This window comes from Lynx rufus, unplaced genomic scaffold (assembly GCF_022079265.1).
Source record: "Lynx rufus isolate CCGP_SWC_20201006 ecotype Redwood Valley unplaced genomic scaffold, mLynRuf1.p SCAF_6, whole genome shotgun sequence".
Lineage (NCBI taxonomy): Eukaryota > Metazoa > Chordata > Mammalia > Carnivora > Felidae > Lynx > Lynx rufus.
In genome coordinates, this window is record NW_025814878.1 from 131,253,834 (window position 1) to 131,270,271 (window position 16,438).

The following is a 16,438-nucleotide window of genomic DNA, read 5'->3' on the forward strand; positions in this document are numbered from 1 at the left end:
TGCATTCCCACCAATAGTGCAAGAGGGTTCCCGTTTCTCCACATCCTCTCCAGCATCTATAGTCTCCTGATTTGTTCATTTTGGCCACTCTGACTGGCGTAGGGTGATATCTGAGTGTGGTTTTGATTTGTATTTCCCTGATAAGGAGCGATGTTGAACATCTTTTCATGTGCCTGTTGGCCATCCGGATGTCTTCTTTAGAGAAGTGTCTATTCATGTTTTCTGGTGAGAGGGCTTTTTGAACGGTTAACTCCAATAACAGAATTTCAAGATAAAATAGGAATAATTTAACAAGAAATGTGGGAAACCTATATATGAAGAAAAATGTAAGGGCTCTTGGGAGATTTAAAAGATGCCTTGAATAAATGAAAAGGCATATACTTTTTTTTAGTTGAACTGCAGTTGACATACGATATTATATTAGTTTCAGGTGATAACATAGCGATTCAACAATTGTATGCATTTTGAAATGCTCACCACGATAAGTCTGCTTACCATCTGTCACCATGGAAAGTTATTACAATATTATTGACTATATTCCCTCTACTTTACCTTTCATCCCCATGACTTTTTTTATAACTAACTGGATGTTTGTAATCTTCGTCCCCTTCACCCATTTCGGACTTCTTCTACCCCACCCTTGGCAACTACCAGTTTGTCCTCTGTATTTATGAGTCTGTTTCTGGTTTTTGGTTTTTTTTCCCTTTAAAATTTTTAATGGCCGGGAAATGGTATAGAATAACTGCCAAGTCACATGAATTAACTTTTTAAAGTTTATAATCCCAGAAAGGACACTCTATTGGTCGATGCAAACAGCATGGGAGTGTCATCAGTGGTCGTCTGGACCTGTGACTGAGTGCAGGCCATGGACCCCTCTCTACCTGGTCCAGAAAACATGGCGGCTGCCATATTTGGCAGGCTTCAGTTCTCCTTCCACCTCGGGGCTGGGCTCTGCTCTTGGTCTTGAGATTCTCTGGGAAAGGTTGATCTGTTTTCACTTTGGTGACTTTGACCGCTCTTTCGGGTCATGTCACACCCAGCCCAGTTTGTCCGGCACAGGCTTGTCAAACTTGGTCTGCTGTTTGCAACACCAGCAGAGTTAAATGCAGGCTGGAATAATCAATGCAAGTTTAAGCTTCTTACTTTTATTTGTTTTTTATTTCTTTTAATGTGCATTTACTTTTGGGGTGGGAGGGGCAGAGAGAGAGGGAGCCACAGAATCTGAAGCAGGCTCTAGTCTCCGAGCTGTCAGCACAGAGTCTGATGCGGGGCTTGAACCCATCAACTGTGAGATCATGACCTGGCTGAAGTTAGACGTTCAGCTGACTGAGCCACCCAGGCGCCTCTAGTTTAAGCTTCTGTAAAAGGCTCTACACAGCGAAGCTTGATCTGCTTGAAGAAGTCCAGAGCACATTTGTTGATGATCTCACGTTCCTCTAAACACTGCCTTGAGTCTCTCTTTCCAGTGGCACAGCATGAACTCATTGTTAGGCTTATCACGCTGAACTCCATAGTGATGAGCCTCAGCTTTGAGCACCGACTTTCACCTCCTACCCTTTTGGATCCCCCAGACTGCGGAGCTCCACTCTCCCTGGCATGATGGTGGTACCCATGTTTTTCTTTGTCTGTCTGACTTACTTCATTTAACATAACAACCTCTAGGTACTTCTTGTTGTTGCAAGTGGCAACATTTTATTCTTTTTTTATGGCTAGTTAATATTTCCATATATAGAAATTCATTTATCCATGGACATTTGGGCTGCTTCCATATCTTGGCCATTGTAAATAATGCCGCAATAAACATAAGGGCGCATATATGTTTTCAAATTAAGTAGATACTGTTTTTAAGTAGGAAAATTCAATATCGTAAGTATCTGTCAATTTGCCCCATGTTAGTTTATAAATTTAACTTGATCCCTTAAAAAATACCAATAGAATTTGGCTTTCAGAAATGGGCAGGTTTTTAAAAAAATTTTTTTTAATGTTTATTTATTTTCGATAAAGAGAGACAGAGCATGAATGGGGGAGGGTCAGAGAGAGAGAGGGAGACACAGAATCCGAAGCAGGCTCCGGGCTCTGAGCTGTCAGCACAGAGCCCGACTCAGGGCCAGAACTCACGAACCATGAGATCATTACCTGAGCCGAAGTCAGACGCTTAACTGACTGAGTCACCCAGGCGCCCCAAAACATGGATGTTCTAAACATGAAAAGAAAGAACAGGGCTCTTGGATACATTAACCTTAAAAACGAAACAGTTATTTTAAACCAGCAAAAATGGGTTTATTCTGGAATCGAAGTGGAGAATTGCAATTTGACACAGCAATCTGCAGCAAACCACAGGCACGTCCAACAAAAGAGAGGAAAGAAATGCTATTTTATAGAGAAGAAGGAGGAAGTTGGAAGTGATTGGGTTTTTTTTTAACGTTTATTTATTTACTTTGAGAGAGCGAGCGAGCACGTGCACGAGTGGGGGAGGGGCAGAAAGAGAGGGAGAGAGAGTGAATCCCAAGCAGGCTCCACACTGTCAATGCAGAGCCCAATGCGGGGCTCAAACTCATGAACTGCGAGATCATGATCGGAGCCGAAATCAAGAGTCGGAGGCTTAACAGACTGAGCCATCCAGGTGCCCTGGAAGGGGCTGTTTTGAATGAAAGTCCACTGGACAAAGGCAAGAGTTCAGGGTGATGAAGGCTTCTCATTGGCTGGGTTGCAGGAGTAGAGGTGCAATGCACATCTTTTCCCTGTTGGCGCCTGTAATTGAGGATTCTTCCCTATTGGCCATTCTTTGTTGGGACCTGAAATTGACAATTCTTGTAATTGATGTTGAGTGATAAGGGTTCCCCTTCTGCCCTCTGGACTTTAGTGAAGTTTCCCTTTATTAATTATCACAGACATTAGGAATAAGGGCACTGACTCCCCTACACCTCGCCATCCAACTACTAGAAGATTGCGCCCTCGTTGTTCCAGATTGCTGTCTGATATAACCATTTCCTCATAACCTGGCTTCCCGCACCACAGAGCATGCAAACACCTGCACCCCTCATTTCCTGCCTTCCACCACTCACAGCTGTTTTGTGCGTGTGTGTTCATTTTATTTCTTGAGTGTGAGCTTCAGGCATTCTTGCTATATCCTATGCAGCTGTATTGTATGCAGATGGACTGACCAGCTGACTGCAGTGAAAGCCGAAGCCCTGGATGCTGTGTGTGCGGGATCCCTCCGAGGGCAAGGCCATTCTTTGTGCTAACCACTCCTCGGGCCTCATACCGAAACCTGAAGAACCTGAGGGGCTGTGCAGACACGTTCTTGCTCTCTTGCCTCTCTCCAGACAGCGCCCAAGATGCCTGGGGGTAGATGGGAGGATGAGCGTCACATCGGCATGTGATTGTGGAAACAGACTAGAGCTGGGAAATGTATCATCTACGCGGCTGGGGTTTTGCACCATTTCTGGATGGTGTTTATATCTCTTCTAGTTTTGCGGTCTTGATGTCGATTTTCTTGTTGTTCTCCCTTAGTACTGAGTAAAACCCTTAGAAACTTGTAGCTTTCTCCTAAGCATGTCAAAATCAGTCAATCGATGAAGGACGCCAAGTCTAGATGTTTACATCTGCACCAGAGCTTAAAGAGGACAGTCCGGGGCGCCTGGGTGGCGCAGTCGGTTAGGCGTCCGACTTCAGCCAGGTCACGATCTAGCGGTCCGTGAGTTCGAGCCCCGCGTCGGGCTCTGGGCTGATGGCTCAGAGCCTGGAGCCTGTTTCCGATTCTGTGTCTCTCTCTCTCTCTCTGCCCCTCCCCCGTTCATGCTCTGTCTGTCGCAAAAATAGATAAACGTTGAAAAAAAAAAAAAAAAGGACAGTCCACCCTTAAGAGGCAGCATGGCAATCAGCAAAGTGAGTGACTCGGAGAGAATATACATGGGGTGCCTGGGGTGGCTCAGTTGGTTAAGTGTCCAAGGCCTGATTTCTCTTTTTTTCCTAAAATGTTTATTTATTTAATTTGAGGTGGGCAGGGGGAGATAGAGAGAGCTCGCACATGCAGGGGGTGGGGCAGAAAGAGAGAATCCCAAGCAGGCTTCATGCCGTCAGCACAGAGCCCAACTTGGGGCTCAATCTCACAAACTGAGCCACCCAGGTGCCCCTTGATTTTGGCTCTGGTTATGATCTCACAGCGCGGAGCCTCCTTGGGATTCTTTCTCCCTCTCTCTCTGCCCCTCCGCTGCTCACGCATGCCTAATCTCTCTCTCTCTCTCTCTCTCTCTCAAAGTAAATAGACATTTAAAAAAAGTCGGGGGGGGGGAGATTTTCTTCCCAGAGGGAAAGTTTGGCATGTCTGAATTTCACTAAAGGGAGGAGGCAAGATTCTACTTCCTAGCGTATGTACTCCTAAACTCTTATATCACCTCCTTCATTATGCCAGGAAAACCTCTGCAAATAGGTAGTTAATCGATAAACTGCTTTTGCTTGTTTACTTTTGCTTTGTTTTGTGCTGCTCGGGACTCATAAGCAACGTGAAAGGAAAAAGTAATTTACTTCTTCATTTTGGTAAAGACAGCCAAGCCATTCTCCTCTCAATGCTAGGCTGCTTTTCCTGAGGTTGCTCATTTACTCTTGTGACACATATTAATTGAATTAATAAATTGAGTATCCACTGTCAGGCCCTGTGAAGCAATGGAAATACCACTGTGAGCAAAGAAAGACAAAAAGGTCATCTTCAGGGATGCTTACAGCCTGGTGGAGGGGAGACAATGGAATCCAATAAACAGCAGTGCATTTGAAACCTTCACTGGGATAATTGCTGTAGTGCTGTAAGAGCCTGGATCAGGCACAAGGGATCTCACACATCGGGGGGAGAGCCGGGGTCAGAGAAGGCTTCCTTGAGGAAGTTACGATTGAGGGGAGCCGGGAAAGTTGAGAGGAGTTACTCTTGAGGGAATAGGGAAAGAACATTTCAGGAAGAGGGGACAGTCTTTGTTTTGAAAGAACAAGGCCATCGGGAGATTCAGCGGGAGTTGCTTGAAAGATGGCAAGGACGGTACCTAATGATGCTTCAGGAGGAACAGTCAGCTCATCCAAGTCTGGAAGAAGGGATGGCTTGAGGGGTCGGTAGGGAGGGTTGCTGTAGGGAGGAGACTCCTGGACCTTGATGGACGGCCAAGCCCCAGAGGTGGGTGAACATGTGGGCGGAGGCAGAGGGCTACGTGTTGGGCCTTGAAACCATGAAAGGTTGCAGCGAGGGGCACTGCACCCCGCTCCCCCCCGCCCCAGCTCCCTGCACCCAGTATCTGAATGTAGGAAAGGATGAACACTCAAAGGCTAATCTCACATGCACACAAAACCATGGAACAACACCGTAATAAGAGAAAGTGTGTGTGGAAGCCCCGACCTTTGTATCTGGAGCTAAAGCACTTAGGTTCGAATCTTAGCTCTATCAACAGCTTTTCTGCCTCGGGCATCACTTCCCTGGGTTTCCATTTCCCCACCAGTGAAGTAGGGATAACAGGGAAGATTTAAACTGGTTAAGGCTGGGCACCTGGGCGCCTCAGTAGGTTAAGCATCCTGGCTCTTGGTTTTGGCTGAGGTCAGCCATCTCACAGTTCGTGAGTTCAAGCCCTGTGACCGGTTCTGTATTTGGCAGCACAGAGCCTGCTTGGAGTTCTCTCTCTTCCTCTCTCTCTGCCCCTCCCATGCATTCTCTGTCTCAAAATAAATAAACTCAAAAAAAAAGAAACTGGCTAAGGTATGTTAAGCGCTTACAAGTGTCTGTCACAAAGTAAGTGCCACATACACATGGAGGGGGGCGGGGGGAGGGAAATAGTTAGATGTGAGGCCCTCCTCCCATATCCTTGGATTCCCTAAGCCCCTGAGGGGCTGCAAGAGCCTACAGGAGCAAGAGAGGCTTCCAAAGTGGGCTGAATTTCCAGCCAAACTAGGAAGTGGTTGAGGTCTGACACCAGAAAACAAATGTCAAGGTAACGTTTTTTGCACCCAGGTTCTCAGGCCACTTCCGGTTCAGATCCACGGGCACACCCGTAGGCAGTTCTACTGCAGGAAGGCTAGTGCTGGTGGTCAGCCTGAATCAAAAGGAAGAAACCTGAGCGATTTTAAGGGAAATCAGACACGTGGAGCCACTTGGGACACCCTGCCCTGGAGACCCTCAAACTGTTCCCTTGGGACACCCAGGTAAAGATCTCAGGGGTCGCTGCCCGGAAACCCGACTAACCATCTTTGGAGATTGCGTTTTCTAGCGTTTGAAGTGCTCTGTCCGGAAGCTGTGTGATCCGGCCGGAGGAAAGCAGGTAGTAATTCACGACACCTCGGGGAAGCGCGCAAAGACGCGGCAAGACACCGCCCCCGGCTCCGCTCCGCGGTCGCTGGCGGACAGACAGGAGCGGGGGTGGCCCCGCCGTTCGCGAGCGCGGCCAGGCTGGGTGTCCGGCAGGGGCCGCTGCAGCGGGGCAGGTGGCCGGCCCGCCCCGCGGCCTCCACGGCCCGCCCCCCGCGTCAGGGCCGCCGCCGTTCCCGCCTCCGGCAGGTGCGTCTCCGCGCGGCCCGCGGGCTCGGCGGCCCGTCCTCCGCTCCCCGCCGAGGGTCCCAACCCAGCACCGACCGGAGCGGACTCGAAGCTCCGCCGGCCGGGGCCGGCCGGGGGGCGGTGCCGGCGGGCGCATGCGCGCTCCCCTCTTCCGGGGCCCACGACGGGTGGGAGGGGGAGGGGAGCGGAGCTCGCTTCTGCGGGAGGACCCCGGGAGGCTCCCCGGGCGGGGCCGCGGCCCGTGCGGAGCCCCGAGCCCGGTGGTGGCACAGCTCGCGGGCACCTGCCGCCCGAGAGACGAGGGAGGGGGCAGGAAGCGAGGTTCAAAGTCACTCGGCCGGATCAGGTGGGCCTGGCGGGCCCCTCTGTAGGGGGAGCCGCAGGGGGGCTCCGAGTGGAGCCAGTGTGGCCACTGCAGCAGCCCGGGTCGCAGATGATGGTGGCCTGGGCCAGACTGGGGTGTGAGATGTGAAAGGGAGAGGTCAGGTTCAAGGAGACGATGCCTTAAGGCTTTGCGTGGAGAAGGTGTGGGGAAGGTTCTGGAGCTCAGGCGGGGCTGTGTGAGGTGGGAGCGCCTGTTGGACATTGGAGGGGCGGATGGGAGACCCAGAGAGGTAGGAGGAAAATCTGGACAGTGTGGTGCCTGGAAACCAGAAGAAGCAAATGTTTCCTGTAGAAGTGATCAAATGGGTCAGAGGCTGGACGTGGCCAAGTAGGATCCGGACGACCATTGGGTTTAGCAAGGTGGATGGAGGTCACTGGTGGCCTTGACAAGAGCAATTGGTAGAGGGGTGAGGGAATAAGTGTGCTAGTGGGGACTGGTACATTGCACTTAACTCCTAGGGTTTCAGAAATTATTTGTGTTGGTTTTTGCAGTTCCTTTGCAATAGACTTAACGTATTTTAAATCAGTGTTTTTCTCTTGCCTTCCTGATGGAGCCTTCCATTTATAGTATTTTTCAGCATTGAAAAATACACAGGGAACAGAGAGACGTTGTTCTTTTCTTCTAATTCAGTAGGTGATTTCAAAAGTCTGGTTAAACAGGGAACTGCCATTCACCCAGAGGAATGTCAGTGTTTGGGGAACCGGTCCTGCACCCAGAAAGCTCCCAATGACTGTTTGATGAGTTAGTTTATTTTCTCCCCTGTGGTCTGTCTCCCACCCTGAAGATAAAAGGCAGAGTAATGGAGTTCTCCATTCTCCGACTCAGCACGGCCGTGGCCTGTGCTGCTTAGAGGAATTTGCTTTTACACTTGAACAGGGTCGTAAGCTTGTAGAAGGTAGACCACTCCGACCAGCCCCCCCCCCCCCGAAAAGCAGATAAATGTTGGCACAGAAGATGTTTCCAATAAATACTTTGTGGGAGTATCTTGAAAATAGTCTTGTGTTCTGAGCATTTCCAATCTGGGAAGTAAATTTCAGGTGGCACTGCTGTATTTAATCTCTAGTCTGCACATTCACTGAAAGATTTGCAGAACATCTTTTAAATTGACGGAAAACTTAGCAAAATGGTTCCTACGCTCATTAAAAACATCATGTGAGATGTTCACCAATAAAACAGGAAGCGGAGTGGGTTTTGTGAGACCAGAAATTATCTCACTGATTGACTACTTCAGATAGACAATGAAAAACTTGCATTCTGAGACGCCTGGATGGCTCAGTTGGCTAAGCGTCCGACTCTTGATTTTGGCTCAGGTCATGATCTCACGGTTTGTGAGTTCGAGCCCCATGTCATGTTCTGCGCTATCAGCTTCAGATTCTCTCTCCCACTTTCTCTGTCCCTCGCCTGCTAGTTCTCTCCCTCTCTTTCTCTCTCTCTCTCTCTCTCTCTCAAAATAAACATTTAAAAGAAGGAAAACTTAGACTTTACTAATAAATTGATAAGTTAGTACGATAAAAGATTTGCAATACAAAGAATATAGATGTTTAGAAAGTATTTTAATTGTATTATAGTCCTTGAGTGTATGTATACATGCATATATATGTGGGGGGGGGGGCATTTGGCATAATTCACATAAGAACTAAAGCTATCTTCCCAAGAAGTACTTGCTGATTGCATTTCCTGGGCAAAGAAAATAGAAACTAGTGATTTTTAGAAATATTGAAATATGATCAAGTAAAACTTTTTTCTACTTTATGATGATTATTATTAGAGAGAGAGAGAGAGAGAGAGAGAATCCCAAGCAAGCTCCATGTCCCATGTGGAACTCAACCTGGGAATGGATCCCAGGACTGTGGGATCATGACCTGAGCAGAAATCAAGATTCTCCCCTTCTGACCCTCCCCTGCTCACTCGGGCTCTCTCTTTCTCTCTCAAAATGAATAAACATTTTTTTTTAAGAAAAAATAGGGGAAAAAAATATTTGTTTTCATTTCATAGCTATTTAGTAGAAGACTCATCATTGAGACCCTTGTGCAAAAGAGCTACGGACAAAGCAGTATTCCCAGCTGCTTTAGGTTGATGCCTCTGTTGCTTGGATCTTATTTCCTTAAATTCTTTACAATGCTTAATGACTTTTAACAATGTTTATTTATTTTGAGAAAGCGAGAGAATCCCAAGCAGGCTTCCCACGGTCAGCACAGAGCCCGCCCAACGCAGGACTCCGTTCCACCAACCGTGAGATCGTGAAGCAAGCCGAAACCCACGGTTGGACGTTTAACCGACTGAGCCCCCCGGGCGCCTCAAATTCCTAGTGACTTTTAAAATCCTACCTTCATGTCTGAGAAAAAAAATAAGACCGTTTATTCAGAAGCTAGCTACATGTCTTTGACAAGAAGTAGGCGAGTGTTTCATCGTATGGACGAACCACAGTGTTTCTACCCCCTTTGTAAGCTGATGGACGTTGGGTTTGCTTCCATGTTTTTGTCCTGGCACCGTGTGATGGACCCTGGTGTTCTGCTGTTGAACATAAATAATTTCCTAGAACACCAACATCACACAAGGCCACCCTGTGACCGGCGGTGAAACAGGACGAAAACAAGACAGCTCAGTGATTAGGTCTGAACCCAGACAAAAACAAGCACGTCTCCCAAGCCACAAAAATGACAAAACATTCTCCTGTCCCGGCTGATACGAGGGACTGCAGCTTCTTGACCAGTCGTGGTGCCAGCCCCTTTTTCCTCATTGCCCCTTTTCGGTAAGATTCACTAAAATAACCAAGGCATCGTGTTCTCTGACCGCATCCGGTCCAGAACGCGGTCCCGCTTCCATCAACCCTGCTTGACCTTCCTAACACACGCCTCGATCCTGTAATAAATCCTTTCGAAGGCTGTTACTGAGACACCCCGGAGGTCTCCATGGTGTTTCTCTCTCCCCGCAACCTGCCCAGCTACAGGAGAGCACTCGCACCGTAAACAACATACAGAGGCAAGTATGGCGGGTCCCTGCTTCCCCTCTTGTCTCCGGACATCCTATTTCCCACCCCACCTCCAACTCTTTTCACTTACTAGTTGGGAATTCTTCCACGTTTTTAACGCAAATGCCAACGAGTACTGTGGTCCCGTAGTACTATGGTACCTCCTATCCCCTTTCTCTTACAAAACAGTATTTATATTCTGGAGACGTCTCTCCAGGTTAGAGAGGCTGTCTTGGGGCATCTGGTTGGGTCAGTTGGTAGAGCATCCAACTGTTGAACCCAGGTTGTGAATTCAAGCCCCCCATTGGCTATAGTGCTTACGTTAAAAAAAAAAAAAAAGGTTAGAGACAATGTCTTTATTCTTTTTTTTTTTTTTTTTTTTAACATGGGACATCTGCATACCGGACTGAGTTGTGGAATTAAATAGTCTGATTTGGCACTAACAGAGTTTTGAGCCTCATCTTTCAGACATTTATTTTTAACCTCTCCGAACATCCTCTGCTCCGCTGATACCGGCCCTCACTCTGAAGTCAGGGAGCTGTCTGCTTCTAAATATGGAATCAGCCAGCAAATCACCTGTGATCACTTGGTTCATTTGTGTGTTTTTAAAATTTTTTTAACTGTTTTAATTTATTTTTGAGACACAGAGAGACCGAGCATGAGCAGGGGAGGAGCAGAGAGAGAGAGGGAGACACAGAATCCGAAGCAGGCTCCAGGCTCCGAGCTGTCAGCACAGAGCCTGACGTGGGGCTCGAACTCACAGACTGTGAGATCATGACCTGAGCTGAAGTCAGACGTTCAGCCGACTGAGCCCCCCCAGGCGCCCCCATTTGTTTTTTTAAAAAAAAATTGTAGGAAACGACACATAACGTAACATTTAGCATCTTGGCCATTTTTAAGGGTACAGTTCAATAGTGTTCAGTAAGTACAGTCACGTTGTTACATAACCAATCTCCAGAACTCTCTTTATCTTACAAAACTGAAACCCTATACCCATTACTTTTATTTTTAAACTATTTTATAGTTCACATACAGGAAAATGAATGCTTTTTTCGTGTGGTGTTCTGTGGGTTTTGACAGACAACAATCGTAACCGCCACCATAATCAACTTGTAGGACAATTCCATCACCCCCCAAAATCCCCTTGTGCCCCTTTGTGTATTCACTCCTCCCTGCTCAGGTGACCATGACATATTTTCTGTCCCCATAGTTTTGTCCCTTCCAAAATGTCATATTGGTAGAATCGTACACACCTTCTTTTTTGTCAAGCTGCATGTTGTGACTGTGCCATTGTGTTTACTGAACTCATCCCCCATAGGTGGACAGTTCGGTTGTTTCCAGTCTCCTGCTGTTAGTCAAACTGATCTAAAGAACAACCCTACAGATTCATCATTTTGGATGTGGGCAGGTCTCACTGTTTTACAAATTTCCTCACTTGGGATTGCTAGGGCAAAGGGAAAAATGCACTTGTAATTTTTTTTTATATTTTATCTTTTATTTTTTAAAATTTACATCCAAATTAGTATATAGTGCAACCATGATTTCAGGAGTAGATTCCTTAGTGCCCCTGACCCATTTAGCCCATACCCCCTCCTACACCCCCTCCAGTAACCCTCTTGGTTCTCCATATTTATGAGTCTCTTATGCTTTGTCCCTCTCCCTGTTTTTATGTTATTTTTGTTTCCCTTCCCTTATGTTCATCTGTTTTGTCTCTTAAAGTCCTCATGTGAGTGAAGTCATATGATTTTTGTCTTTCTCTGACTGACTGATTTCGCTTAGCATAATACCCTCCAGTTCCATCCACGTCGTTGCAAATGGCAAGATTTCATTCTTTTTGATTGCCGAGTGATACTCCATTGTATCTATATACCACATCTTCTTTATCCATTCATCCATTGGACATTCGGGCTCTTTCCATCCTTTGGCTGTTGTTGATAGTGCTGCTATAAACATCGGGGTGCACGTGTCCCTTCGAAACAGCACACCTGCATCCCGTGCAGAAATGCCTAGTAGTGCAATTGCTGGGTTGTAAGGTTTTAGTTTTTTGAGGAACCTCCAGACTGTTTTCCAGAGTGGCTGCACCAGCTTGCCTTCCCAGCGCCTGTAATCTTGATAGGTTGTCTTCCAAAGGGATTATGAAGTTTTGGTAAATGTTTTTCTATTTTCTGGATCTACAGACTTCTTCATTCTGAGTCTATCCAACAGTTTGCCCTCTAGATAGAAGTCAGCCCTGTCAACTACCCTTTTGATGTCATTGATCTAAATATTGTCTTTCTCTGTGTCTGTTTCCCTTTTATACGTTTCCTCAGGGATGGATAAGAATTTACTAACTGTGCTTTAAGTCACAAGTTCCTTTGACCTGATGTCATCTTGATCCCATTCGTTGTCATAGTATGTGTCTTCCCTGCCTCGTTCTGTTCTCAGTTAGAGTTTACCTTCTCGTAGAAACTGTCTTTTGACCCAAAGTTGAGAAGACACACCTTTTTCTTACCTTTTCATACGTTTTAAAAAGCAGAAGAACTTGTTTTCTGAATGAATTCTCACATCTTACCCCTTCCCAAGCCTCTAGGGCAGCGGTTCTCAAACCGGAACATTCATCAGAATCACTTGGAGACAGACGGGGGCCCCACCTGCAAAGTTTCTGAATCAGTGGACCTGCGGTGGAGCCCCTGACTTTGCAATTTCTAGTAAGATCTCAGGTGCTACTGCTGGTCTGGGGACCCGTCTTTGAGAACCACTGCTCCAGGGCACCTGGAACAGCTTGAAAACACAGACTGAAAACCGTTGCTTTAGAGGATGCATTCCCCTCAAGATCTGTTACTAATGATTTTTGTCAAGGGCCTTCTTACTTTTATATACACGTGTAGAAATAGAAGTTGACTGTTTCTGTTTGTGTCTGTGTTTTTTTTTTCTGAAGCCCATCTCTGGAGTTAGGACTACAAAGAAAACCTGATGCAACCTCTTCAGATTGTCCCCTGTCGATTACTCTCCTGGCTGTATAGTGGACTGAAGTCTCCAGTCTCCACCAGAACCCGGATTTGCCCGACGATGGCTCGACCAAGTTCAAGTAGGTCTTTCTCAGCCTGCCACTCCTTTATCTCTGGTGGAATTTAAAGTACCTGAACGTTCCTACACTTTGAGGGGGTAATGTCTGTAGTGGAGTGGGTGCTGGGCAAGATTTTGGAGAAAGCCACACTGCCCTCCTGCCCTCAGGCAAGCCCCCTGCAGGTCACAATCTGGGATCATCTCTTAGTAGGTCAAGTGCAAGCCCATTGAAGACATTTTATTGCTTCTCCCAGAATGTTTGCATTCAAGCTTCTCACATAAGATTTGCATTTAAATTTTTTTTAATGTTTGTTTTTGAGAGAGAGGGGAGGGGAGAGGCAGAGAGAGAGAGAGACAGAGAGAATCCTAAGCAGGCTCCCAGCTGCCAGCGCAAAGCCCAACATGGGGCTCAAACCCACAAACTGTGAGATCGTGACTTGAGCTGAAGTCATATGCTCAACTAACTGAGCCACCCGGGCGCCCTGATTTGTACTTTAAAATCCTCACCTCTCAGCAGGAGGGGAAAGCAGGAGACTGTCCTACAGGGTAATGTGGAGTAGATTTTCTACTTCAGAGATAAGATTAAAAAAAAATTTTTTTTTAATGTGTGTTTTTGAGAGAGAGAGAGAGAGAAGGGAGAGTGCGAGTGGGGGAGGGGCAGAGAGAGAGGGAGACACAGAATCCCAAGCAGGCTCCAGGCTCCCAGCTGTCAGCCCAGAGCCTGATGCGGGGCTCAAACCCACGAACCATGAGATCATGACCTGAGCGGAAGTCGGACACTCAACCGACTCAGCCACCCAGGCACCCCTTAATAACGACTTTTTTTTAAGTTTACTTATTGATTTTGAGAGAGAGAGCAAGCTGGGGAGGGGCAGACAGAGAGAGAGAGAGAGAGAGAGGGAGAGAGTTACAGGCAGGTTCCGTGATGGCAGCACAGAGCCCGATGTGGGGCTCCATCTCATGAACTGTGAGATCACGGCCTGAGTTGAAATCAAGAGTTGGACGCTTAACCAAGTGAGCCACCCAGGCGCCCCGAGGTAGGATTTGTCTGCAGGGAGTATAGAGTCTAACAGATTTATATACTAAAAGGACCTTGGATGAGCCTGTTCAAGAGTGCTGAATCCAGGGTGGCATTGAAAGGCCAAGCTGACCTCTTTTTGCCTCATTTTCAACTTCTGGATTTTTCTAATCCTGCAAGTGTGCTCAGACATAACGGCCCCTGCTTCTGTTTGCCCACCCTCAGAAATAAAAAAAAAAAAAAGAAAAACCCAATCCCTTGGTGCTCCTGGCTGTGGAGAACAGGGCAGGCTGCTAGAGGCTGTAGTGAGACCCACGGTTGTGCCTGGCTTCTGCCCAGAGCGGGCCGTCTGGGTTTGGAAGTGCAAAGTGTCCTGCTGTGTTTTCCTACGGTAGTTAGGAAATGTTCTTTTCTTGTCTTCTTTTCTTTTCTTTTCTTTTCTTTTCTTTTCTTTTCTTTTCTTTTCTTTTCTTTTCTTTCCTCTTCTCTTCTCTTCTTTTTTCTTTTCTTTTCTCCTCCTCCTTTTTCTTCTTTTAGGATTTCACACCACATTAACAGTATTATATCTTACATCCTGTTTTCCAAGAACCAAACCTAAGTTGCCCTTTTTGTTTCTAGACATTGCTTTTAAAGTGGGACCTTTTAAAGGAGTCACTTGGACCTGGGATCTTTTCATCAGTGGGATAACAAGAGTTTACATTTCAGGTGAAAAAGACTCTTAGGGCTGGGGAAAGTTTTATGGGCGAACTTTGAAGTCCTTGAGGATCTTTGTAGGGTTTGAACCCAGGAGTCGCACAAATGGCCCCGAGTAAAATACTTGCCCGTTTTCTTATGAAGCATCTTGTTCTTTCAGGGGATTAGATCAGACTGCAAACCCCAATCTACCCAGACGGGGTTCCTTTTCTCCTGGTTGGTCAGCTTTAGTGGGCTTCATTTCTCACGGTGGTCTATCTCCCAAAGGGACGTGAGCGTGGGCTGAGCTTTGGTGTGGTTGGCAAGTGGTTGGGCTGGTCATACCCCAGGAACAGTGTGCCAGCACCATCTTCAGTCCTTTGAGATTTGTGCTGCCAGAAACGTGGTCCCGGAGAAGCTTCAGGAATGTGGTAGGAGAGGGAGTAGTGAGCCTCTGCGTCTTTGCTTCTGAGAGTCTGTTTTCACTCCCTGTGCATTCTTACCAGCAGCCGGAGAGGAAGGGACGGGGAGGGCAGGTTGGGTCTTTATTGAGATTCTCACCCTGGGCCAGGCGTGGAGGTGACTCTGGGCTTGTAAGGGAGGCGTCGTGGATGTATGAGAAACCAGCAGGATCTGTCTTCCCAGCCTGGGGCACAGAATGAAGCCACATTCCTTTCATGTCTAAGTTCATTGTCTCTCCGCCCCCATCCTGCTATCCTTTCTCCTTTCTCCCATCCTCCTGTCATGGGCGCCATCAGGGGATGCTCATCCCGTCCAGGGGTCAACCTTGGTCACCACTGCCTCCAGCAGGAGACCAGAAAACCTTCTGTCTGCATCCGCTGAAGAACTCGTTTGCTCTTTTGCGAGAATCTGCAGAGCAGGAGCCCAGGTTAGCCACTCCCAGAAGACGTCAGTGTCAAGGGGCCACAAGCAGTGTTGGTCCGGCTTTTGCTTCTCCAGCGGGAGGGCAGAAGGGGGACTTTCTCTTCTCCTGGCAGCTTGTGCTCAGCTCTGCACCGCTTGGGCCCGGCCTCCGGGGGCCCCAGCACCACTCAATGGCGTCACCAAGTCATTCTTAACCAGGGACAAGGACATTTATTGCAAGGGCGGACTCTCCCTTGTGGTCCACGCACGGTGCTTGGTGCGGAGCCTGGGGCGTGGTGCGCCCTCACTGAAGGACGGTTGCTGCTGCCTCTGTTGGTCAGAGCTGGAGAGGGAGAAGGCCTGGAGGTACAGAACAAGGCCCCCCATCCCAGACAGTGAGCCAGCTGTAGTCTGTGACCTGCTCTCCGGTTATGCTCCGGGTTCACCTGCTTTTTGTGACCCCAAGTCCCTGGTGATGTCTTGCTGAAAGATCCAACTGTTGCTTGAGTTGTAAAGAACGTTGTCCAGGTTTGGAGCTGAGCATCTGTTCACAGGGGAGGGAGCCTCACCCTCAGCTTGTAATGATGCCGAGGGGACGCTGCAATTAGCAAGATCCCCAAAGGGAAGGGGATTTGGGGAGGAAGGGGTCCAGTGGGCCTGAGGTGAACCCTCCTACACTAGCTTGTTTTTACTGTTAGGAAGGAGGATGCGTCCCATCCATTAGGTGCTAAAAACCCCTGCGAGAGCCTGCTCTGGGGAAGGCAGTACTGTGCACATCAAACAGCTAGGGCCGCAGAGGCCACTTGTTTGCATCGGATCTCACAGGTGGATGGATGGGAGGCAGAGCTGAGATCGGAAGCCAGTGTCATGTGCCTGAAGCCCCTACTTTGTTTTTTTTTCCTTAAGTTTATCTATTTGGAGAGAGACAGAGCATGCCTGTGGGGGAGGGGCAGA

General features: G+C 47.8%; 1 protein-coding gene and 1 pseudogene across 7 annotated transcripts in view; one reads left to right on the forward strand and one right to left on the reverse strand.

Annotated features, from left to right (window-relative positions):
• Positions 1-877: 877 nt before the first annotated feature.
• Positions 878-1,598, reverse strand: LOC124528087 (NADH dehydrogenase [ubiquinone] 1 alpha subcomplex subunit 8-like; annotated as a pseudogene).
• A 4,434-nt stretch (positions 1,599-6,032) lies between these two features.
• The window catches only part of SIRT5 (sirtuin 5), a 39,507-nt gene continuing 29,101 nt past the window's right edge, over positions 6,033-16,438 (forward strand). For 2 of the 7 annotated variants that reach the window (XM_047102372.1, XM_047102377.1), the window contains exons 1-3: positions 9,143-9,896; positions 12,803-12,952; positions 14,567-14,653. In XM_047102372.1, coding sequence (XP_046958328.1) covers positions 12,838-12,952; positions 14,567-14,653 — 202 coding nt within the window. In that variant the 5' untranslated portion in view covers positions 9,143-9,896; positions 12,803-12,837. The other 5 variants (XM_047102375.1, XM_047102376.1, XM_047102373.1 and 2 more) reach the window with 5 other exon arrangements.